Here is a 25,825-nt window from a genome sequence, read left to right on the forward strand (position 1 = left end):
ATAATGTGTAGGTTAATGATCCCCAAAATAGATAAATAATATACATAACATATTCATTGGATCAATAATTTCTATTTTATAACCTTTACTACATGTCTAAGAACTTTATGGGTTTTTTGACAATTTTTTATTACTCAATATGTCCATCTCAAGAATGTAAGGGCTATTCACAGGCCTGTCCTACTCATGATCTGCAGAGAGCTTTGGTCTGCTCTGTGTCTGACCTGAACTAGTTCCCCTTTATTTTGGAAACCTGATGCCTGCTCTTCCTTCTATATTGATGCCAAACTTTGTGAGGATACCTAATCAACACAGAACCTGGGAAGATAAGATTAGCTTTCCCCTTGCCTTAACTTGCCACTAACTCTGTTTGCCTCAGTTTCCTCATCTATAAAGTGAGCTAGAGAAGGAAACAAAAAACTCTTCTGATGTCTTTGCTGGAAAACCTCAAAAAGGGTCACAAAGAGCTGGAAATGACTGAAACAAATAAACAACAACAACAAAAATCTACAAATCAGGAAAAAAAACAGCTAATAACCTTCAAAAGTTTTGATTTTGCAGCAGCAAGCACTCCCAACACTGCCTTAACATCTGGGCCTTTCAGCTGATCCACAAGGTAGTTAAATTTGCAAAGTCGTTTCTTCCAGTAATCCAATTCTGCTCTTGGCCCAAGATCATCTGCCTCTGTCCGTAGCTGATTGTTTTCAGCAAGAACCTTAAATTATGTAAGAATATTTTAGATATAAAATGGGACAAAGTGATAAAGTTAAGGAAAGAGATGCAGATATATTTATTTATTATTGATCCATTTTAACATTTAGTAATATTTTGGTATATTGTGGATGACAACCATTCAATAAAGTGTCAGTATTGTGGTCTTGAAATTTTAAAAAATCAAGATCAAGAATGACTTTAAACTATAAAGTTATTCTAGCAACGATTAGATATTTTAATAACCATTACATGAAACAGCCCACTTAAATATGCATTTGTTTCCAAAAATTGATCAAGAAAAGATATGGATAGTTAGGAATAAAATTGCCTTGGAGATTGCCTTCACATAACTTCAAATGGCTAAAATTCAGCTTTTTTTTATTCTTTTTGACATTCATTACAAAATATAGCTTCCTTAGGAATTTTGTGGCACCTCACTTAGAAAAAAGGTAAATCTAATATTCTCACTGAGAAAATTCTCACAAAAATAAGTTTTTCATTTTTCTGCAGATATTATCTCCAGTATACATAATCCCTTGACAAAATAATGAGGAGTTTCTTGGTACTTCAAGAAAAGTCTGTAACTCTAGATATATGCATAAATACAGACATTTGAGTTCATTTGCCTTATTTTATGTTGTTAACTTATTACTAAGGAAAAATAAATTGAATCTCACTTCTTTTTAATAACATAAGGACTATTCACAGTTAAAAAAAACTAATTCTTAAAGAACTCAAGTTATTGTGTGATTGTGTGAATGATTTATCTAATGTGTTTTTTCCAGGTATTATTTTAGTTATAAAAACTCTGGAAATGTTCTCTATATCTGGAAATTACCTGTTCTGTTTGTTTGATCCACACTTTCATACAGCTTTCTATTTTTTCCAAAGTTTCACTGTTGTTAGCTATAGCTACGTAGTCCATAGGGAGTTTCAAAGTATTCAAGTCAAATATTTCACACTTTTGAAGGTTCACCTGCACAAAAATAAAGATAAGGAAAATAAAAGTGTGATCTCATAGGAAAATTTTCTTCATAAGAAGCAGAATGGTTTAGTGAATAAAAAGCTGGCCATTAGAGCTGGGAAGACCAGGTTCTAGCTTTGCCTTGGACACATACTGACCATGTGGCCTTGTGCAATAAGTCACTTATCCCCTTAGCACTCTAGACAACTCTTTTAAAGATCAAGGCATTGCAGAGAAGATTCTAACCTATGTTAGTTGTGAGAATTTCCTGTATTGATGAAATCAAAGGTCTAGTCCTAGACCACATTTTTTTCCCTAAGATTTTTGGTGCATCTTATAGTCCAGAGTGAACCAAAAGTCAGATATCTTTCCAATAGTCCCAACACACCTCTTTTATTAGAAAGGCAAGAAAAGAGTTGAGAAAGAAAGAGAAGCTAGGGTTGCAGAAACAGAGATCTCTCTTGAATCAACCAACTACCCCATTAAAGTTGGGTTGGAAATTATGCCTATAGCTCACACTCTGATATTAAATGAAAACAAAAGAGTTTCTGTGTCACTTTCACTTTATTGAGGAGAGAAACAGCTGCTATCTTAATGAAAAAGGAAAAAAATTGCCCATGCCTTCCAGGCTTTAAGGCAGTGGTTCCCAAACTTTTTTGGCCTACCACCCCCTTTCCAGAAAAAATATTACTTAGCTCCCTGGAAATTAATTTTTTTTAAATTTTAATAGCAATTAATAGGAAAGATAAATGTACCTGTGGCCATCATCACCACCCCTAGATCACTGCAGCACCCACCAGGGGGCGGTAGCACCCATTTTGGGAATCATTGCTTTAAGGCAAAAGAAAATTTCATGCACCATATTTCTGTATTTTCAATAACTTCTACTTCATATTGTTAAAGATAAGCTCTAAAGGGCCTTTCTACAAAGAACTAGTCTTGAAGGTTCTTTAGAAATGTATGTATTGGGGGCAGCTGGGTAGCTCAGTGGATTGAGAGTCAGGCCTAGAGATGGGAGGTCCTAGGTTAAAATCTGGCCTCAGACACTTCCCAGCTGTGTGACCCTGGGCAAGTCACTTGACTCCCATTGCCCACCTTTAACACTCTTCCACCTAGGAGCCAATACACAGAAGTTAAGGGTTTAAAAAGAAAAAGAAATATATGTATTAAGAATCCATTTTCAAAACTTTATCTCTTTTTGGCACTGAATGTATCTCAGATTTTTTCCTGTTTTGTATTTATAGTTGCTAAATGTAAACTAAAGTCAGTGCTAAATAAAAGGTCTAATAGTGTATGTCTATTTGTCAAGGTCCAAGAGGCAGTATGTGGTAGTATAGAGAGAGCTGGCCATAAAATCAGGAAGACTAGCATCCAAAGTTCCATCTCCAAGAAAAAGGACAGGGATGTTGTTGTTGTTGTTGTTGTTGCTGTTGCTGTTGCTGTTGCTGTTGCTGTTGCTGTTGCTGTTGCTGTTGCTGTTGCTATTGCTGTTGTTGCTGTTGTTGCTGTTGTTGTTGTTGTTGCTGTTGTTGTAGCATAGTTATAATGGAAAAGACTTCTGGCTGTGGATTTATGACCTTGGCTAAGTTATTTATTCTATTAAGGCCTCAGTTTCCTCAGCAAGTAAAATAAATTGGTTAGACTAACTGGCTTCTAAGCTTTCTTTCAACTCTAAATCTATTATCCTATGACACTGGCTGAGTCCTTTGGGGTCAATTAATATCTCAATTCCCTAGACCAGTGATGGGCAAACTACGGCCCCAGGGCCAGATGCAGGCCCCTGAAATGTTCTATCAGGCTGGGTGACATTATTCCTAATCTGACAAATAAAATGAGAAGGATACAGGACAATGAAACTTTGAAAGAGTTGCCTTAGAAACAGGCTGACAGATGAGCATTTCCTTTCCTTTGGCTCCCTCTTTAAAAAGTTTGTCCATCACTGTTCTAGACAAATCTCTAAGATAATAAACTTTGAAAGAAAGGCTTATTTGTATTGTTAGATGTGCAATTTTTGTAAAACAAGATCTACTGTCATTTTACCATAAAAATCTCCAAGAGGTCTTATCAACACTAGATATTTAAATAACTGATCTGTGTTATCTCTTTTTTTTGTTTCCATTTAATTTGTTCATGCAATCTCAGCTTGGTAAAACTCTTTAAATCAAACTATTGAAAGAACATTAAGGGTGAAACAAAAAATAGGAAAATGACAAATGGAAAAATGGAAAAGATCTATCATAATTATTTGCATGTAAACTCTTGAAAAGGTTTTAAACAATCTATAATCTACATAGACAAATGGTTAAAGAAAAGTAAAGATGGAAAGAGCAGCTAGAACAGAACACTCAAAGAGGTGATTTTTGCTGGAAATGTGGCCTTTCTTGAGGGTGCTGATAGATTGAGCCTTCAGAAATCTTTTCCTTCTATAAAAGCTTCATGAACATAATCTACATTAATTTTAAAAACATCATTGATGAAATGAAAGAAAGAAAAGAGGCCTCAAAAAAATAGATATTCCACAGGAGACAATATCTTTATAGTCATACAAGTCACCAAAAAGTTGAGAGAATTTGAGATTCTACTAGATATTGTTTATTGACATTTAAAAAGCAAGACATCCCCTCAAAAGTCAGCAAGATATAAACCATAATCATATTAAAATCAAGCAAGATTCTATGAAACTTTTTCTAAAGTTTATTGAATAATGAACCCATTGCTAAAAATATCAATTAAGGCATGATGTATGCCAGCCAAAGAAATTTGTCAATATCATGAAGCATATTCCATACATAATCCAAATAGATATTCTTTGGATGGTTAGGCTCTTCAAATGCTTTGATTTGTGGGTGACATTTTTTTCATTGCATTAAGTCCCGGAATATTGAAAAGTCTCATAAATTGGATTCATAATCACTAAAAAGAAATCCATCTTGGCATATAGAATAAAAAGAAAAACAACTGTATGAATGCCCATTTGTTCAGACAATGCTATAGACTTGGATGGAAAACCTAAAAGGATTACCAATCAGTACATAAATCTTGTGGATATACAATGAATTGGGCACAGAATTGAATAGTAGGAGAGCGAAAATACTGGCCCTAAAAACTCATTAAAGGTTAAGCTATGTTCAATATATTTCTGCTTAAGGAAGTAGGGAAGGTTATAATGCATTTTAGAAAAATTGTTGTCCAAAATAATTCATCTTAAAAATCATTTGGGGGTTTTGGAGGGTTTTTTTTGCAGGGGGTGTTATTTTGCTTCATTTGCATTCAAGGGAGTAAATTTTAAAATAACTTGTTAGAATCTAAGAAAGGCTAACTGAGCAAAACAAGAAAGGGATATGGCTGAGTGACACAAGAGAAACTCATGATATGGGTGGTTTCTTCTCCCCTTCATAATGTGCCCTCCCTAATTCCACTTTAAACCATAGCCCTCAAATGCTTATTCATTCCTGCTAAGGATTTTGTTAACCTTGGCCTTTGTCTCATAGTTTTACTGGCACCATATTAAATTCATTCTTTCAGACAAGGTATTGAACCACTCCTTCCCCCACTGAAGTTCTTTTCCTCTGCCAATTAATTGGTCCCTAATGCCTAGCAAGTGATGCGTGTAGGGGTGGTTATACAACTCTGGAAAGAGAGATTTCATAGGATTGTCTTTCTTCAAACCAAAACAACCTCCTCACCACATCCCACCAGGAGCCACAATTGCCTACAGTTGGAGAGGACCTCCTAGGGACTGACTCCTCTCTGGGAGTTTGTGAATCACTGCCAAATGAGGCTGCCCTGCCCCTTCTCCAGTGAGGCCTGCAGATTCTTGGAACCAGGAGGTCAGAAGAACTCATTAGCTCTATGGCTGAATGAAAACTGTTTATAGGCCTCTTCCTTCAAATTTCCCCACAGTCTGAGTCAGGGGAGCCTTTGCCATAGCCTATCTTGTAGGAACAAAACTGCCTGCCGAAAGCCCTCCTTTGTTGGAAACAATTTCCTTATTAGTTCTTGTAGATGCTTTCTGCCTGGGGCTCAAGGAGAATGATGAGATTGTTCTTCAGTTCCAAATGACTAAATCTGGATTCACCAGCTCAGGAAAAGAGGTCAGAGCAGAAAATATTTCTTTCCAGTCACAGGGCCAGGACTGATCAGGGGAAGGCTGTGCCTTCTAGGGTATTTTTTAGAAGTCCAGGTTATATCTATCTATGATGAATTATCCTGGAAAGATGTACCCATCAAACTGCCACATTTACCCAGCACTGTATCCAACCCTGCTTGAAATCAAGCCCAAAGAACTACCAGCTTTAGTTTTCTCCTGGCACATCTACTCAGTTCATGACAGTGATCAGCCTGTGTAACACAGGATGTGCCAAGTCCAGGCCAGCTTGGTACTCAGGTCCTACAGACAAGTCTTGTTCATCAGTGTAAGGCCATCCATAGACCTGATTAACTAACACAGTGAGTAGTAGATAGAAAGTGGTGCTGGAAGTCAGAAAGGCTTGATTTCAAGTCCCAATTCTGATATATACTGGCTATGTGACAAGTTATCTAACCTCTCATTGCCCAGAAAACTCATTGACATCATATTGCAGCAATTCCCAACTCACAGTGAGAGAGGAGTCTGCTCACAGAGTTTCCTATATAAAATCAGATAGTCAGACAAACATATAAACAAATATCTATGTGTAAATAAATGTATATGTGTGTATATATGTGTATGTTTAGTGAAGAGATGATGTTGGCACATCTCTCCATGCATAACTAGGTCAGAGAATCCCTATAGTTCTCCCCTTAGTTCACAATATGGTGGAAAAGCTGTCTCTAGGATGAGAGGATCTATGAATTTGACTATGAATTTCTGAAGAACGGGGATTTGGTTCATTTATTCTCCTTTACGTCTCCAGAGCTTAGTGCAGAGACTAGAATACAGAATTTGATTAATAAATGCTTGTTGACTTGATAGTTTTGAAATAAAAATCCTTCCAAGATGGATGAGAGATGATAAAACCCACTCAGGAACCTCCCCAGGACCAGCAAAGCACAACTCTTGAAATTATTAAAAAACAGGTTTATTAAAGGTAAAGAAATAATAAATACAGTCCTAAATCTATCCAGCTATAGCTCCTCCCTCCAATCTATGCTCCCCTCATAGGGTTTGCTCTTCTGATCTTCTCAAGCCCTTTCTATATCTCCCAGCTCTTACCTAAGACCCCAAAAGCTATTTGACTATAAACTAACCCAATTAATATGGATTAACAAAAGGACGAAGAGGAAAGAAGGACTCACAGGTGTATTTGAGCCCTTATCTAAAGCCTGAGGTTGGCTTCCCTAGATAACCCAAAGTCTCAGTTGACAAACCCTTGGGATTACCTTGGCCTATTGGATTTCTGGTTGATGCTCTCTATTCCTCAGGGAAAAAGCAATCCACTCCAAGATAAACTCTCAACCAAGGAATCCCTAATCTCTCCACAAGATTAGGACTACCAAGGGAAAATTGCCAGAGCAAAACCTCCTTCCAGCTCAGTGAAAGAGGAGTGAGAATGACTGTTAATGCCAGTAATAATTCCCATGGTCCTTTTCTCTTTGTCAGAATCCTCTTCCAGGGCTTGTATCCAAATTCTCCTTTTTTCCTCTTAAAGCTAATCCATGAAATTTACTCTATCCCTTACTTACTTCCTACATTTTCAAATTCTTCTGATACTACCAAGTCATTTAACCTCAATAGGTCTGATTCTCCTCTTCTATAAAAATAAGGGGATTTGGACAAGATGTCCTCTAAAATCCTTCTAATTCTATATTATCATTATATGACCCTCAGAATCCACATCTCCAGATCAACATCTGTCTTGGTGGACTTAGAGGTCCTCTGTAAACTTTACAGGCTCAGTTTTTATAAAGAGAAAGTCCAAGTCTACTGCTAATAGAAAAAACAACCAAAGTTTTATCTCTCTACTTTGGTCCAGATCTATTAGACCAAGTCTCTATGGACCAGAGTAGGTAAGCACTGAAAACTACCTTTTAATTTGTAAAATCTACTCTTCCACCTTTTCTCCATGATGCTAGGGATCAGTTGGCTAGTAGGACATAAAACCATTTCATGGGACTCAGATGAGGTCACAATAGCTTCTACCACTGTTAGAGAGACATATTGCCTCACTGATGAGCTTCTTTCTCAGTATCAGGCCTTTGGAGACCTTTTTTAGTCCTTTAATGGCAAAAAAGATGCCCCATATAAGCTAAACAAGTGTACAGTTACTGCAGGCTCAGGAATAAATTCTAATAGGTCAGATGCATTTATCGATTAAGTCAGAAACACAAGATTTTAAATATAAAAAAGAATCAGAAAGGGAAATGCATCCCCTCCATATCACCCTCACAAGCCCCAATACTTTTTCAACCATGAAAAAAAAAATGGAGAGTTTTGACCAAACACTATTATCATCATGGGGCTGTTATAGTCCCAGATTTAGATCTGTGTGGGGGGTATACACAGAGAGGACAGCCTTTCAGAACCACTATGGTCTGTTTAAACAGTGGATTATGCCCTTTACTTTCACAACAACTCTACCATTCTCCAAAGGTTAATGAACTCAGGATCAAACAGTTAAATTCAGTTAGTTGGTAAGGGGTCTAACTTAATGTTAAACATCATGACCACATAGCTCAATAATAGACCCAGCCCAAACTTAAGCACCTAGACAAGCCCCATGTATCTCTCAGTTTGAAAAAAAGCCAATCTGAAGAGGAGATAGAATTTATGTGTTACATATGAGAATTCATATGAATTCAAATAAGCTAGAAAGCTCATTGTCATGAAAAATCTACAGCAGTTCCTTGATTTGTGGAGTATTTCTACTATTTCATCTTGCCAAGATCCCATAGTCTCTTATAACTGGAGTCCCTGATAAGCTATCAAAAACACATTCAAGACAAGAGGGAAGAATTCAGAAGGTTTTGACAAAGAAGTCCTTGAGTGCATGCCGTGCCTTAAAACCTCCAGCAATTTGGAATATAAAACTCCACAGGAGATTCTTTCTCCCTTGCATAATTTAGGAAAACACAAACACAGACACAGAGATTAAGTCACCAAGGTAACTAGCCTCCCTAGAGTTGTACTGCTCTGCCCACAGATCTCACATGATTCTCTTACTCTCTCTCCCTCACCTCTCTAGAGTATGAAGAAAAAAGTGTAAATAAAGGTGAGAAAGGTTGGTGCCCTTCTTAGGACCACTGGAAATAGCTACTACATTTCTGGCCCATAGAGCAGCTCCCCACGCTTCTGGATTTAGGTAAAACATCCCTGGATTGCACTGTCAGCAACCTGTCCCACCACTACCCCCAACAAACTGTTATCCATCAATCACCAGAAGAAAAAGATAAATTCAATAATGGCTTACACTTTCTTTTTACCAGAAGGGCTGCCTGATCCTTTAAGAGTCCCATCCATCAACTTAATACTATACCATATTTAAAGTTGTCCAGTTTCTCCAACGATCCATCATTGCAAAGGTATAGAAGGTTCTCTTGCTGCCTTTTTTCCTGCTTAACATCCACCAGAAATTAAGTGGTTGTAGAGTCAGAGTAAAACATATGCAGTGAGAAGACTGGTATCTACTAGGATGGTAAGGTATCAAAGCCATATCATTTCTTCAACATTTCTAAAAAGATAATCATTTTTCATGGTTGTAGGGTGGTGGTCCCAAGCTCCTTTAAATTGTTTTTGTTATTACATATTTTAGTGGATATCAGTGGTGACAGAGATGTGCTTGGGAGAAAAGCAAAAAATATCAGAGAAAAAAGGAATATCCAGAAAGAGTACTCGTATGTCTTCCAGTATGCCTATGATCCAAATGTTGATACTCTAGTTGTCAGTTATTGGCACCCTTTGCTACTATCAGTGTTTAGGTATTATTTAAAATGCTGTGATTCAGAAGAAAAACAATTGCATGAATACATGGGCTGATGGGGATATTATTGGGGATGTAGACACTAAATGAATGATTATTGGGGATGTAGACACTAAAAACTCTAGTCCAACTATCAATAATATGAAATTAGGTCTTAATCAATGATACATGTAAAACCCAGTGGAATTATGCATCAGCTACAGGGGGTGGGGGAGTTTGGAGGAGAGGGAAAGAACATGAAACATGTAACTATGAGAAAATATTCAAAATAAAAAATTTTTTAAATGAAAAGGGAAGAAAGGAGAAGAGCATGAAAATGTGAAATAAAAGAAGAAAATAATAGTAAAAAATGCTGTGATTTTAAAAAATAAATACAAAAAACAAATTATGAAACAACAACAACAAAAAAAAAGATTTGGTTTACCTTAGCCCCTATATTGATCAGAAATCCTTGACATGGGATTCGCAGCCTATCTAAAAGGGGTTGTGAACTTGAATGGTGAAAAAAAAAGCATATCTTAATTTCTGTATAATTGATTTCCTTTGTAATTTAATGAATTTTATTTCATGAATTTAAAAACACCATTCTGAGAAGGGATTCATAGGCCTAAAGAGCCTGCTAAAGGGACCCAAGAAATTAAAAAAAAATTAAGAATCCTTATATAAGCAGACACACAATGAATTTGGAACTAGCATACAGACCATATTCTTATAGACATACTCTAGCAGAATAGAATACATCATTGTGCCTGACAAAAAACGGGTACTTAAAACACCCTTGTTTATTGATCAATCAACTAAGAACACATTAGAATCAGTGACCAATTGCACAGCTTCAAGTCCTAAAGAGGCATTATCAGGAGAGTTATGGTGTTCAGAACCAGTGAAGCTATCTTAAGAGGGTTATTGTGAGCAGACCACTGCCATAAAAGAACAACATCTTGAATAAAGAAATTGAATGAAACAAATAATCATTTAGCTACTACCTACTGCTCCTCATCATCATGTGTCCTCCTGGACTTCATACAGACTTCCCCAACTATAGATTGTTATTTACAAATTTTTTCTACCTCTTCCTTCCAACTCCATGAATTTTTATGCTTTTGAATTACAACTTTGACCAAGCCCCCAAGAATGTTCTTTTCCTTAAGCCTAGTTAAATGATGCTCCCCTTCCATGCCCACACTCTCAATTATGGGGAGGTGTCAGCACATCCTACCCAAATGTGTTTTCATTAATATTTAAGAAAATTCAGCTGTCCAGAATAATTCATTCTCCAAGTCTTCTAGATAGTTATGTCTCTCTTGAATAATATATGTGTGAAATGATAATATGTATATGGAGAGAGAAAGAGAAACAGAGACTGAGCTTATTTAAATGAATAGATGTGGACTAAAGAATGTCACATCAATAACTTCAGGTTGTACATATGAAATTTTGTGCCTCTAATTCAATCATATGTTGGATTAGATAAATTCTAAATTGTGGTCGAACAATTGATGGGTATGTAAATCTTTAATTATTTCATAGGAGACTTACCTCTAGTCTTTATCCAAAGAGCTGAAAAAAAAATTCCTTGAAATATTTCTTCTCCAAAATGAGAAGATAGGGGGGCAGCTGGGTAGCTCAGTGGACTGAGAGCCAGGCCTAGAGACAGGAGGTCCTAGGTTCAAATACGGCCTCAGACACTTCCCAGCTGTGTGACCCTGGGCAAGTCACTTGACCCCCATTGCCTACCCTTACCAATCTTCCAACTATAAGTCAATACACAGAAGTTAAGGGTTTAAAATTAAAAAAAAAAAAAAGAAAGAAACAAAATGAGAAGATATTGGAATTAAGGATGATTCACACAAATCAAACAGAGTATAATGTATTTGCAATTTTTTTCACTGGAACAGCAATTGTTTAGGTTTTGTAGTTGTTTTTTTTAAGGAACATGTTGTACATTCTTACCTTCTCTTTCAAGCTCTCCTGAGCACTAGACAGAACACTCACAAAGCCCTCTAGAGAATGAAGAAAGTCCTTTCGAATGTCAGATGCTTTTTGGAGACCATCTAGCTCACCCCAGCCACTGTTCATTGCCTTGATGGATGGAATGAAGATTTCTGACAACAAGCGTTCCACACTTTTTAGAAGGCCCCCATTGGTAGCATCTAACATATTGAAACAAACTTCCTGAGGGAAAAAATAGTTCTTTTAGACTAAAACATTATCTAGCCTTTAAATGTAAAACAATATTTTTAAAATCATCTAAATGAATTTTTTTTTCCTGAAAGCATATTCCATTTAAAGTGAAGGTCACTAACTTATGGTGGCAAGGGGATAATCCTAGTTTCTCAAAGATGATATGTTAATGGAATTTTTAAAATCCAATAGGTTAAAGAAAATTGGTACTTTGAATATGGATCCAGTCATTTACTGAATGTTCGTTAGCCAAGGAATGGTATGTGAATTCAGAGACTGTCATCTCTGGAAAGTTCAACAAAAAATACTGAATTGTTTCAGCCATGGAAATCAATGATCATTATCATAGGACTATTATGAATTTAGAACTGTAAAGGACAGTTAAATGTCATTGAATTTAACTCCTTCATTTTAAAGGAAACTAAGATCAATGCAATGCAATGATGTGCTCAAGGTCACACATAATAAGTGGCAACACCTTCATGAAGACCATCTAAGTCTACAAAGTCTAAAAAAAGGCTACAATGATCTTATACATAGTCTATTAAGGCATAGAGATTTTGTGAAAGTAATAACTATGCTAATGAAATAATGTCTTTTGAAGTGACCTCCAAACCTGAAATACTGGAGACCTTCCTTATTTTCTGATGACACTGGTGGCTACCAATTGAATGGGCGAGATTTCTATCAGTTATCTTTCACTTTCTCTTATATAATTGACCCTAAATATCTTTCATTCTTGTTATGATAGATGATGAAAAAATTTATGCCTAACACAAAAGCATTAATACACATGAACATCTATCTTGATGTTTTAGGGACAAAACATAATAGTCTATAAATAATTTTTTATTCCTATATAACTTTGATCCCACTAATTCCTCCCCCATAATCCATTTACTTCCTTAAAAATTACTCATTTCATTTTTGCCAAGACATCTTAATTACAAAATATCTTTTAAATGACTTTAAAATATGATCTAAATAATAAACAGAGTAAATAACAGACTTTGATGTTATACCTCATGTATGTTCTCAGGAGTTATGGCTTTGGAAGTGGCAGATCTGATGAAGAATATACATAAGCCAGTGAGAGCAACATCTTTACCTTCAGTCACAAATACTTTAGGTTTTTTAACCCTTCCAGCAAGAAGATTTGCCCCTCCTGGAGTGCCAACTTGTCCTAGAAATATAAAAATTAAATTCAATTCAGCAAAAATAGTTAATTTGTCTTCATACAGTTTTGACATGTATATATGTTTGAAAGTTCTTAGAATAAAGGTTCTTTATCTTTTTATGTCATGGGCCTCAAGAGACCTCTCAATATAATTTTAAAGGAATAATACAGAAGAGAAACAAGGTTTCTCTTCCAATAAAACTTGTTACAAAAGAAGTCAGTTATATTGAAATGTGGCTATTTTTTAAAAATTAAGATTTAGTAATATATGTGCTTTTTTATTAATGTTAAATAAAAACATATTTAAAATATAGGCAAGTTCAAGTTAACTTTTTAAAAGATATATCAATATATGACTGTTTCTTAACTTGAATAAGAGCATTAAACTGTGGTACAGTCTTTGACAAGGCAATAGACATGTCAGGTTGGATACCAATCAACTTTCTTTTTTTTGTTTGTCTGTTATTTAAACCCTTGCCTTCCATCTTGGAGTCAATACTGTGTATAGAAGAGTGGTAAGGGTAGGCAATGGGGGTCAAGTGACTTGCCCAGAGTCACACAGCTGGGTAGTGTCTGAGGTCAGATTTGAACCTAGGACCTCCCAGTCTCTAGGCTTGGCTCTCAATCCTCTGAGCTACCCAGCTGCCCACCAATCAACTTTCAATGATAAGAAGGGATGAAAATATCTGTGATTTCTATTGGTGATAATCAGGTTCTGTAATACTACTATGGGTGATTGCCTCCATTCACAGTTTGAAGAAATTCAAAAGTTTACTTAGAGGTCAGTAAAAAAAATAAAGTAGTAATTTGCTTTCCATCCGAGTTAACAGACTCCTAAAGATTCAGAAAGAAGTCCAAGAACCTCTGGTTAACAACTTCTATCCTAGAAGGAGTTTACTGGTAGAGAATATGGTAACATATATTCTGGGGCAGCATCCTTTGTAGGAGATCCTGTGCGGGTTAAGTTTACTGCCTCCATTCCCAAATTTATTGATCTGAAAACTAATTATGGGCTGTTGGGGACAAAGATTCACACTGCATTGGGCAGGGACTTTTCAGACCTCATATAATTTGGGTATGATCTGCTTTTACCAGAAATCACTAAGCAAGAGTGAAAAGAAAATCCTAAAAGAGGTTATATTAAATTGTACCTCGGCTTAATAATAAAGTGTGTTTATTAGAACCCTTCCTCAGGCTCTAAGTAAACAGTACACTAGATAAGGGAAATTGCTTCCTAGAAACTTAAGCTTTCAAAGCACCCAGAAAGTATTTGTCATTAATTTGCAATATCATGAATATGGTGATGTTAAAGTATCTTTCATTGTAATATTTTAATTCCTATGTCTTTCCGGACATACTTTTATCCTAAAATTTAACTTTGATGCTCATTGTGGCATGGAATTAAGCCTGAGTTATCAAAGGTTATACCAACTAAAGGAGAGTTCTGATAGGTCCTGCTGAGCTGAAAAGGCTTTAGGATGGGCCCTGTGATAGATACCATACAGAGAAGGAAGAAATAGAAGACTAGATTCAGAAGGTAGGGAGATAATGATCATGCCCAGCACACTGTATCTGTCATACAAGGATTGGACTTCATCTTCTCTAAGGTTCCTTCCAACTCCAAAAATCTTTAAGTCAATGAGTTTCCCCTAGTAAGAACCCAAAATCTCCTTCTCTGCAGCCTCCAGAACATTCAGATAAAGCTTGAGAAAAAACAAATACCCTGACCAGAGAAGTTTATGCCAATTAAATTTGCCTGAAGTGATAGAAAAATTAAGAGCAAATAAGTTTAAAATCAGCTTGAGGGAAGGTGAGGAAAAGATTTTTTCAAAACCATATGAATATCAGGGAAATGGAAAAATGTAGGAAAGCTTTTACAAATGTAACATTTATTTGTAAGAAAATGGTTCCCTCATAGGTGAAAAGGTGACTGTTGAGCACAGAGTTGCAAAAATGAAATACTATTCTGTCTAAAATCCTCAGAGTTGAAGATCTAATGGATTAATTAATAACGAACTAAACATTTAAATAAGGAGGAGTTTGAAGACTAGGAATAACATGTCAAGGGTAAATAGAAAGAGGGTGAGGAATGACAAAAGCAGACAGCCCAAGTATTCCCCTGGCAGCTGATAAAATATGATGCTTTGCTATTCTAGACTGGAGGTACAGTGGAATAAGAGACTCAACTCTGGAGACATGAATACCAAAGTTTCAGATTCATTTCTGACATTCCTGGTTATCACAAATCCTGATGTTAGAGATCCTGGCATCCTGACAATATCAGGAGAAACTGAGAAAAGCAAAAAGTCTCTATTGCACATGAGTTCTTGAGAAGAACACCTTGTGCTAATTTTATGAGAAAGAGGGGATATCCAGGATACTCGGGCACTAATTGGAGTGGGATGGATCCATACCTTTGGACAGAACATCCAAATCATTGAGGTAATGAGATCATTGGAGTATTTCAGTAAGATTCATCTGTCACAAGTTGGGAAATCTTTAATCTCTTAATAATTAACTTAATCTTATAACTATAGGCAATTAGTGTGTCCTCTTTCCACTTCTTTATTCCAATGTCCAATAAATTTGCATTTCTATACTCTTAAGGATTACTGCCAATTGAATTACCCCGAGGTAACACAGATAACTGTCCTAAAAAGTGTGACTTATTCTATTTCATAATATTTACCAGAGTTATTGTTTCTTTTAAGATCTGGTGGGAGGCGAGTAGGTGGCTCAGTGGATTGCAACCAGGTCCAAAGACTCGAGGTCCTGGGTTCAAATTTGAACTCAGATACTTCTTAGCTGTGTGATAAGTTACTTAACCCCCACTGCCTAGCCCTTACTGCCCTTCTGCCCAGGAACCAATATTGATTGTATTGATTCTAAGACAGAAGGTAAGGGTTTAATCTGCAGGATCTTAAGGATGCTACTTTGAAAGTCTTTTAAAGGCAGATTACAAAGCATTTTTTGTCGACTTATGTTTTCATTTGTAAAAGTAATTCTCAATGGGAAAAACCTTCCTTCTAATGTCTAGTCTTAGGACATGGCCCTGGACATTGAGAGGTGAAGTGGCATGTGCTATGTCAGTGGTATCAATGGTGATAACTAAGACCTGGGCCTTGCTGATTTTGAGGTTGGTCTTCTATTCATCATCAAAGTCCAGACCAAGAACATATAAAGTCTTCCTGACATCTAGTAAAAATATGAATTTGCATGATTAAATGCCCTTGAGTCTTCATTCTGTCAGGAACCTTTTTATATATGTAAATTTCACCATGAATACATATGCCTTTGTGACCTTAAGATTTTATCACTGTTGGGGACAACTGGGTAGCTCAATGAATTAAGAGCCAGGCCTAGAGACGGGAGGTCCTAGGTTCAAATCTGACCTCAGACACTTCCTAGCTGTGTGACCCTGGGCAAGTCACTTAACCTATTAACCCCTATTGCCTAGCCCTTACCACTTCTTCTGCCTTGGAGCCAATACACAGTATTGACTCCAAGATGGAAGGTAAGGATTTTATTTAAAAAAAAAAGATTTTATCACTGTTATTTTACTTAGATCTTAAAGATGATTGCATGAGACCTTTTTTTTTTCTTTTTCTTTATATTACCAATACAATAATTTGTTTTGCTTGGCTAAGCTTATTTATTGGAAGAATGTTGATTTGTCTTTTTTTACCACTAGAAGGGTATGGGAAGGAAATAAAATAAATTTTTGTTTATTGAAAACATTAATTTAGTTTTTAAAAGACTGAAGAAACATCTGAGGTCTGAACAAGATTATCCTCTAAAATCTCCACAACGATCATTTAGACCAATGGTTCCCAAACTTTTTTGGCCTACCGCCCCCCTTTCCAAAAAAAAAATATTACTTAGCGCCCCCTGGAAATTATGAAACTATTTATTGAACTCAGAATAGAATGTAATACAAAAAAAGTGTGGACATCACTGCCTCCCTGGATGGCTGCAGCACCCACCAGGGGACAGTAGCGCCCACTTTGGGAATCACTGACTTAGACAAATTCAAAGTAGTGTTACATTTGGTTTAAACAAAACTAAAGCTGGTTTATCTTCCTCCAGTTTCTAGAGAATTAAAAAAAATGCCCAGTTTTCAATGATGACAAAAATTAATATGGAACAAAAATAGTAAGTAGTGAGTACAGTTTCCCTTAAAGTTCTTTAAGCCATTTCTTAAAACTCTACAAATTTCAATTTGCATCCTGTTCTTCCTGTAGGATGTTTTGAAGAATGAGAGCCAGTACCAGGAGAAGAGCCAAAAGATGCTGAACATAGCCAAACAATAATGCTACATAGACAGTGGCATTACATGGAAGATGAATAAAAAAGCACACCGAATAGTCCTATAAAAATAGTGTCAGGAGTTTCAAAGCTCAGAAGCATCCATTTTAATGTTCAGAAAACTATTCTTATCTTAAAATAGGAGCTATAAAGTATGCTTCACCAAAGATCTCCCTCTGTTTCTCATCATGGTGGGAGAAGTAAACTTGCATTCACAAAGGCTATCCCAGTGGAGCAGTCTCTGCAAGGTCTTATTAAGCAGAAAAGGTTTTGAGTGTGAGACTCTATCCCAAGGACCAGCCTAAACAAATTTATAGGGGCTTAGATGATCACCTGTTTGGCCAGAGGATAATGAACAGCAATTCTTGAATACCATCCACCAGTCTCAAAGAGGAGGTGACCAGAGTTGAAGAAGAGAGAACCCACACCAATATAATCACTGAACAATACAACAGCAGAGCTGATAAGAGCACAAAAGCAATGAACCTAGGTACCATACCTGTGGGAGTTCTTGCCTGGAAAATTTACAAATCAAAACTTTTATCTTGTTTGGAGTTCTCTAAAAATGTGATGAATCTTCTTAGCATAATAATGGTATTAGACCAATAAGCCTGGGTAAATGCCAGTCATTTCTAGTTTGCATGGATGATTCCCTTAGTTTTCAGTTAATAAAACATAATCACATATCATAAGCCAAAAGCAATAACTAATTTCTTTTTTTGCAAAAAGGTTCATAAAGAGTAATAAAAATCCATGGATGTGCATGGCATTTCCAATGCAATCATAATATGCCCATTTATGTGCACAGTACAACCTTTACAAGAGTACAATTTGCTTAAAAATAGAATTAGATATATGCTAGTGGCAGACCTTGAATCCAAATAAAGAAGTGTGTTCTTATATGAAAATGATTGAATTTGTCATAACTAAATTATATCAAAATCTTCTCAAAGAAATTGTAATATGATAGTCAAACAGAGATAATGAAAGTTGTGAATGTCTTCAAAATAATTAATGGCATATTATAGAATTTAAAGAAGTAACTTGAATTTCAGATAGAGTGCCTGGGAATGGGCAAAAAAACAGATAAACACACTAAATTCTGAAATCAAATGTGAAGAGAATATCCCAACTTTTAAGAGAGATCAACTTTCATAACTATAAGACTTCATCCTGTCCATAACACTGTCACAGGCAAATAATTGAAAGAAAAAAATATGTAAACTACAAAAAGTTATCTCTTTTATTTGTCTTTGTGTCAAAGGATCATGAATTTACAGCTAAGAAAGGACAGTCCTACCTCTTCATTTTGCAGATGACGTACTGAGGTTGAGAGAAGTTAAGTGGTTAGTTCAAGGTCATACTCAGTGGAGTAAAATAGTGAGACTCCAGGTCACCCTACACCAAAACTGGACAGAGGTCTTTCCTAGTCTCTTGAAGCAGAAATTTGATCTACCAATATTTCTATGTGTGTCACAGAATGTGATATTGACTCTAAGATAAATGGCATAGTTTTTTTTTTTCCATAATGCCCCTCTGTTTCACACTGAACTTTTTTTTAATAAACCTGAAAATTTTTTCTGAGATATATAACAATAAAAATGTCTACCTGTTTCTGCTGTTTCCACATCTTGATAGTAAAACATGAGGTGACGGAAACCTCCAACAGTAAAAAACTGATCGATTCGTTCAATCTGGGGTAAAAGAAAAAAATAAGCCAAGTTGATAAATTTGTTTTGTATTAGAGTCAGCCTCATACAACTCAGTTTAGATATCCAGAGTTATAGCTTGTAATCATCAGATGACAAAGTAGAAGGGAGCTTAAGAGATAATCTAGTATATCCTTTCTGCCTTCAGGCATGACCACATCAAACCATCACTTACAGCTGAAAATATATTCTGTTTTTATCCAAATTGTGAAAGGAGAAACATCTCATTATCCTGCCTATCTGCTTCAAAGAAGCAGATTCATTTTAGGGAAGGAGCGTATGCGATAAGTCCACCTTTAGATAGGTCCTTCCCTGTGTTTATTGACTTTTTAAAATGTGATTTTCATTTCAATACCAGTTTATTTTTATTCTACGTAGAACTAAATTGTAAGACCTTTTTTAGCAATAGAGATAAAATCTCCTAAAGAACAGCCTAATACATGGCAGGTGATTAATATTAAATAGTAAGAACAGATTGTTTTTTTAAAACCTCTCATCTTCAATGGTGAAAGACTTAGCTACTCTCAGCAATGCAGTGATCTGGGACAATTCTGAAGGACTTATGAAGGGGAATGCTATCCACCTCCACAGAAAGAACTGGAGATGGATGCAGATCAAAGCATACTGTCTTTCACATCAGTTTATTTATGGTTTTATTTGGGGGTTTCGGTTTTGTCTCAGCATGCCCTTTCAACAATGACCAATATGAAAGTGTCTTGCATGATAATGCATGTATGGCCCAGATCAAATTACTTACTATCTCTGGGTGAGGAAGGGAATCAAGGGAGGGAGGCAGTTTGCATCTTATAATTTTGGAAAATGTTTGTTGAAAATTATTATTATGTGTAATTGGGAAAATACAATATCTATGAATAAAAATATAAAATAAAAAAATAAAAAGCCTGTCATCTGAATAAATGGGACTGAAATAATTTTATGATTCTTCCAAAAGCCACCTGCAACTGTTTTGTTAGCTTGAACTGGAGGTTTCTCAGGTTAAATTTATTTGATTATCAGAAACCCATAGGAAATCAAGTAGTTTGAACACATAAGTCAAGGGTCACCTAGGAGAAAGATGATGCGTGAAAGAAAAGCATTTGTGATATTCTCTGCCCTGTTTTTTCTCTCTAGACTTACCTTGTAGACCCGAACAATAAGGTCCTTCCCTTTAATATCCTGAATGTGATATTCTTTGATCCTGTCTTTGGCTTAGCAGCCCTACTCCATTTCTTGTGTTCCTGTTTTTATTGACGTCTAGCTCAAACCTCCTTTGTTCCTGATCTCACTCCTTGTTTGCTGTATTAGCTTTACCCCAGATCCTGACTTCCATGTTTCCAGACCATCTAATAATTCAATTGCTCCTTGTACTTTTCATTTAATAACTTAGTGACTCTCAATTGAAAAACCTACTGCCATTAATGCTAACATAATGACTCATCTAAAAGAGATCACCCAAGTCTTGCCAGCATCACTTAGGCCACAGCTCAGTCCCTGCCTCTGCACTGGGCTTTCCTACTAGGAATAATTATGGCCTGGACAAGGTCAGAGCAAGACCCCAGGGTCCAACAATTTTTATATTTAAGTTGTTTAATGTATAACCCAGTAGAATTGCTCATCAGCTCTTGGAGGGAAAAGGGAAGAGGGAAGGGAAAGAACATGAATCATGGAATCATGGAAAAATATTCTAAATAAATAAATTAACTAATATATTTAAGTTGTTTATTTGCCATATCATATAGGTTGTTTTTAAATCTACTTGTATGCATTGAGAGGAGTATCCATCTCTGAAGAGCCCACCTTTGAAGAGGCAGCTTTAAAAAAGTAATAGATGCCATCCCAAAGCCATTCAGAGAGATCTCTAAGATTTATACCTACAGCAGGTATAGGGATCTTGTACCTTTCGTGTTTCCCCAGGACCAATGGTAGAGTTATATAGCTCAGCTGGGAGTAGAAGGATCCATATGTTTCCATTTCAGCATGATCAAAACAGATTTCCGACATTCCCATAGAGTCTTTGCAGCCCTAAAATTACTCTCAAGGTACTGAGAAGTCCACCATTATGGGGCCTTTCCATTTTTCCAGGCCTTCTTTGGCACATGATTCTTCTAATACAGTCAGATTTTAGCAAGGCACAGACAGACTCCACTCTGGAGCCTGTATTCCCTCTTTCCTCCATCAGCATTTGATAACATGCACCATACCTGATTCCCCTCCAGAATGGCATCTTCCACCTCTGCCTTTTCCAAGTCCACACAGCAGGCTAAAATGTCAAAAAGATACTCATGCCTGCTATCAAGATGAGCCCGTTTAGCATCTTTTTCTTCCTTAAGCTTTTGCTGAAAGATGAAAAAAAGTCATGGAAACTGTTTATTCACACCAAAGAAGTTCATTTTCTGATGACATAATTTTATTACTGCTTTTAAAGCCTGTAGTATTCAGATAACATCTAAGTGTTAGACAGGTCAATCATCTCCTTTTATGTATTAACCTGGCTTTAGTATTCCTTTGCACATTTCACATCACTGAAACTGGCAGCTTCAAATTATGTGATCTTGAATGGACTTTAGAACAGCTTTACTTAAATCAAGCTTATTCCCCAGATAGAATGATTAAAAAAAAAAAAAATCAAAGCCCTTGAGGGACACATTCCTAAGGATGTACTTGGACTTCAATTCTAATTAGGACAAGGGAAGGAGAAAAAGGTAGCCCCTCTGAACACAAATGATTGATAGTTCCATATTATTTGCATATATAATAATTATATAAATCTTTAAGGCTTACAAAATGCCTTCTCCGTAGTAATCTAATAAAGTAGATAGTACAATATAATTTTTTCCACTTTATTGATGAAGAAACTAGAATTGCTATAGGTAAAGCCACTTACCAGTAGTCAACACACTAAGAATTGGTGGAGACAAGATTTTAACCCATGTCACCGGCTGGGGGAGACTGCAGTGCTCTTTTTTCCCCAAGGTTGTTGACTTTATTGGTATTTAAAAATTCTTTACAATGGCAATGAATGCCCTTCTGCCAAAGTTATCCTAATGGCATAAGAGACCAGAAAGTGGAGTCTTAAGAGGTGAGGAAGCCACTACAAAGACCCACCCAAGAAAATTGAACTTTATGGGACAAGTGACATGCTGAGGAGGCATTGGGAGGCTCAAATCAAAAGGAAGGTGGAGGGGACATGTCCCCAGTGGGGACAGCAGCAAAAATCTTTCCTTTTATTGAGAGGTGGAGAAAGAGGGACAGGATTTCACATTTGGGGATGCTAAATGAGAGGACTAGTCTTGGGAACAAAGGGGGGCCGGTTCCCAGGCACAAGGCTCACTAGAAAGCATCCCACCATTCTCGAAGGCAGCCAAAGCAATCCCAAGACTGCTTGGAGTGGCCCCACAGGTGTCTTTGAGCCATTCCCCAAAGAGGTCATCATCTTTTTTCAGCACCAGGAACTGGCCCAGGACCATGTAGGCCTTGTCAAAACCTTTGCCTCAAGTCTTTTGCCCAGCACTTCTCCAATGCCCCTCAGGCACCCCACAGGCTTGTCTCCCACTCAGCCACAAAGTCTCAGTGCTTCTGGGAGGTCGTCATGGCTCCTCCAACTTCAGTGCTTTTTTCACTATGCTTGATAGAGATTAACTGGGGCTAGAAAATAGCTTCTGGGCCTCCCCAACCTCAGGCCAGAGGTGTTAGAAGGGTCTTAGAACTGTGATAAAATACTGGTAGCCCAAGCTGGGGCTACAGTTAGTGAACTAGTGCTGCCAGCATCACACCTTTGCTGATTTCCTGCTTCTCCCTCTTGGGGCTCGGCACACTAGGCAGAATCCCAGACAGAGGTCTGGCAGTTCCGTGTGAAGACATGAAGGACCTGCTCCTAGATGAGGTCAACATATAGGAATTTAATGGAGCTCTAACAATCCTGAAGTACTGTCTCTGCCGGACATATTCTCAAAGCAAAACAGAAGCTATAGGAATTCAGTAAAACCGTAATAACAGAAATACACTGAAGCCTCATGTTAGCACTTTATTTGGGGTACATGCCAGGACAATGTGCCTCATAGATGAATCTACCTTTTATAAAATCTTCTGCATACTTCATAGGGTCCAAAATAATCCCACTTTAAAATATATTACATCCTACATTAGCTACCATTGTAGTGAGGACATAGGCTAATTAAAATTTAGCCAGCTTTCTTTTTTTATTATTGTTTTTTAAAATATTATCTTCAGTTCTAAATTCTCTCCCTCCTTTCGCCCTCTCTCATCCATTGAGAAGACAAGAAATACGATGCCCATTATATGTATGAAGCCATGCAAAACATATTCTGACATTAGCCATGTTGTGAAAAAGGGTAAACAAAATAAAGAAAGAAGAAACATATACTTTGATCTATATTCAGAGTTCATCAGTTCCCTTTCTGGAGGTGGATGGCATTTTTTATCATGAGTCTTTTGGAATTTTCATGGATCACTAAATTCATCAGTTTTAGCAAGCTTTCAAAAATAACTTGCAAAGTTTTCATTCATTCACTCTCTTGAAAGCAAAGGCCTGGTAGCAGCGCCAGTCAGAAAGTCTGTCTACCTGATCCTTAAATGTCTAAAGGCCTGAATGCTGCCCTAAGCCTTGGACTCCTGGCCCAAAGAGAGGTAATAAACTGTCAAGAAGAAAGCAGGAGTAATTGCTTTTTCATCTCTATAGACTGACCTATAGACAGACCCTTCCAAAACACTGACTTTTAACAGTCATCTCTTGTGCCAAAAGTTGTCAATGCTTGTCATGGATGTTTTATGTAAAGTGACCATACAAAAATGCACAGATATAATGTCTCTGGTTCTCTCTATACAAAGGTCCTTTAGCCATACTTGGTAATAATGGCAGCTGACATAGAGAATGTTCTGTTTTACACCTAGCTTATGTAATCAGTTCCAAAGGAGGTATGTAGATTTTAAAATGAATATACAATAAGTATTATATTTTAAAAGTTTTATTAATAATAACTAAAGTTTAAAAAAACTACCTAATCTAGCCCTGGTGTGAGAAAGGAGAGGGTGAGGGGGAGGAGTTACAGAACTTATAAACAAACAACTTAAGCTTACAGGTAAGTGAAAGGAAAAAGATCCTGGGAAATACAGAAAGGAATTTTGAGGAACGTAGTTCAAAGGTACAAAATTCCTAATTAATACTGGTGGCAGAAGAATCTCTATGGTCTTCTGTCAACATGCAGGATCAAGGACAGAAGTAGCTGTCAATCAGCCTAAGACTCCAGCCACATTGTTATAGCTCCTATAGGTCTTTTTTTAATCTATCAATAAGTGTGAAATAAATTAATTCAATAAAGATTTATTAATCACCTACTACATGCCAGGCCCTGTACTAAGCACTGGGGATATAAAAAGAGGCAGACGACTCCTGCCCTCGAGGAGCTTACTATCTAATGAAAGAGCTTACAGTCTTATAGCTGAACCCCATTCTGTTCTCATGGGGTCCCTTTCTTTCTTTCCCAAGATGTTACCTGTACAAATGGTCATTATTTTTATAAGCAGTTAAAATGGATTTAATAAAAATGACAGTCACCCTTCTCAAAAGTAGCCACACTCTCTGGATGAAAAACCTATTTGGATTAGAATCCATGATTCCCCTAGATGCAAATAGGATATCTGATCATATCCTAGCTACCAGGTGCAACAGTGAAACATAGGAAAACAGCCTACAGTACATTTACAGTATATACGGTGGTTTCAAGTCCAGAAGGTCTCCTTTAATCTGCCTGGGGCTTTCTTCTCTTATTCTCCTAAATTGAAGTCTCTTTTCACTCTGGCTGTGATGTGACCATTTCGGGTTACTTGCCTCTTCAACTCAAGCATTTATCTTTCTGTAAGACTCCATTTTCATCGATGTTTAAAAGTTCCTAAGGTCAGAATGTATTGGAACCCAGCACAAGGAGGCAGAAAAACAAATAAAATCTACTGTCATTTCTCATTTCTCTTCACATTCACCCTCGAAACTTAGTACAAGTTTTTCATCTAATAATGTCCTCCATCTATATCCAGGCCACCCCGACCTCCCTTACTCTGCATCTTGAGAGATGAGGCGAGCAAATACAACTATATGAAAATAACAAATCATCAGCAGGTGCCGCTACAGATTTATACAAGTTGTCCTCACAAAGAATCTATAAAATCATCAAATCAAATATTATTTGCACTTTATACATGAAGAAACTGAGATTGAGAAGTATCACAAAATGATTAATGGTAGATCTAATATTCTAATCCTTAATCACAAATATTAAACTAACATTTTTTCTACTTCATCCTGGGTGCAAAATATTTTGAAATTATTTTACAATTGATCCATAGACAAAAAGAAGTAAAATCTGGCAATTTTATTGAAAATCATATAGTGAAATGAATATTTAATTTGCTATCACAGAAATCTCAGAATTAGAACCTTAGTGGTCATCTAGTCCAGCCCAAAGTCAAAAGGAATCCATATAATAGCATACCTGATGAGAGTCATTTAATCTTTGTCTGAAGATCTCCAGTGAGGGAAAACTCAGTGACTCCCAAGGCATCCCATTCTATTTTTGGACATTAATTGTTTGGATTTTTTTTTTCCTGAATCAGATGACCTAAATTCAAATCTCAGCTCTGGTATCTATGGACTAGATAAACTGGGGCAAATCATCTCAGCTCTTCCTCACAGTTGCCTAATCTTTAAGTTAGACTGGGTCATTGATATCTAAGGTTATTTCCATTTATAATGCTATGATCGATGGTCCTCTGTAATTTACTGTTACCCCTGGCTGCCACCTTAGGTATTGCTGCAAGGGTTGAGACAGCATGGAAGCCATGGAGTTGAATGAATATTCTT

At 36.6% G+C, this 25,825-nt stretch overlaps 1 protein-coding gene and 1 pseudogene across 1 annotated transcript in view; both read right to left on the bottom strand.

Moving 5' to 3' along the window:
* Window positions 1–22,103, bottom strand: part of DNAH5 (dynein axonemal heavy chain 5) — a 293,673-nt gene extending 271,570 nt beyond the window's left edge. The window contains exons 1-7 of the mRNA XM_044681991.1: window positions 22,053–22,103; window positions 21,153–21,287; window positions 18,852–18,936; window positions 12,783–12,943; window positions 11,530–11,751; window positions 1,553–1,690; window positions 539–715 (exon numbers count right to left, since the gene is read on the bottom strand). Coding sequence (XP_044537926.1) covers window positions 539–715; window positions 1,553–1,690; window positions 11,530–11,751; window positions 12,783–12,943; window positions 18,852–18,936; window positions 21,153–21,287; window positions 22,053–22,103 — 969 coding nt within the window. The remainder of the gene's footprint in view (window positions 1–538; window positions 716–1,552; window positions 1,691–11,529; window positions 11,752–12,782; window positions 12,944–18,851; window positions 18,937–21,152; window positions 21,288–22,052) is intronic.
* A 178-nt stretch (window positions 22,104–22,281) lies between these two features.
* On the bottom strand, window positions 22,282–22,542 carry LOC123231601 (annotated as a pseudogene).
* Between the last annotated feature and the right edge of the window lie 3,283 nt (window positions 22,543–25,825).

The sequence above is a fragment of the Gracilinanus agilis genome, chromosome 1 (genome assembly GCF_016433145.1).
Source record: "Gracilinanus agilis isolate LMUSP501 chromosome 1, AgileGrace, whole genome shotgun sequence".
NCBI lineage: Eukaryota > Metazoa > Chordata > Mammalia > Didelphimorphia > Didelphidae > Gracilinanus > Gracilinanus agilis.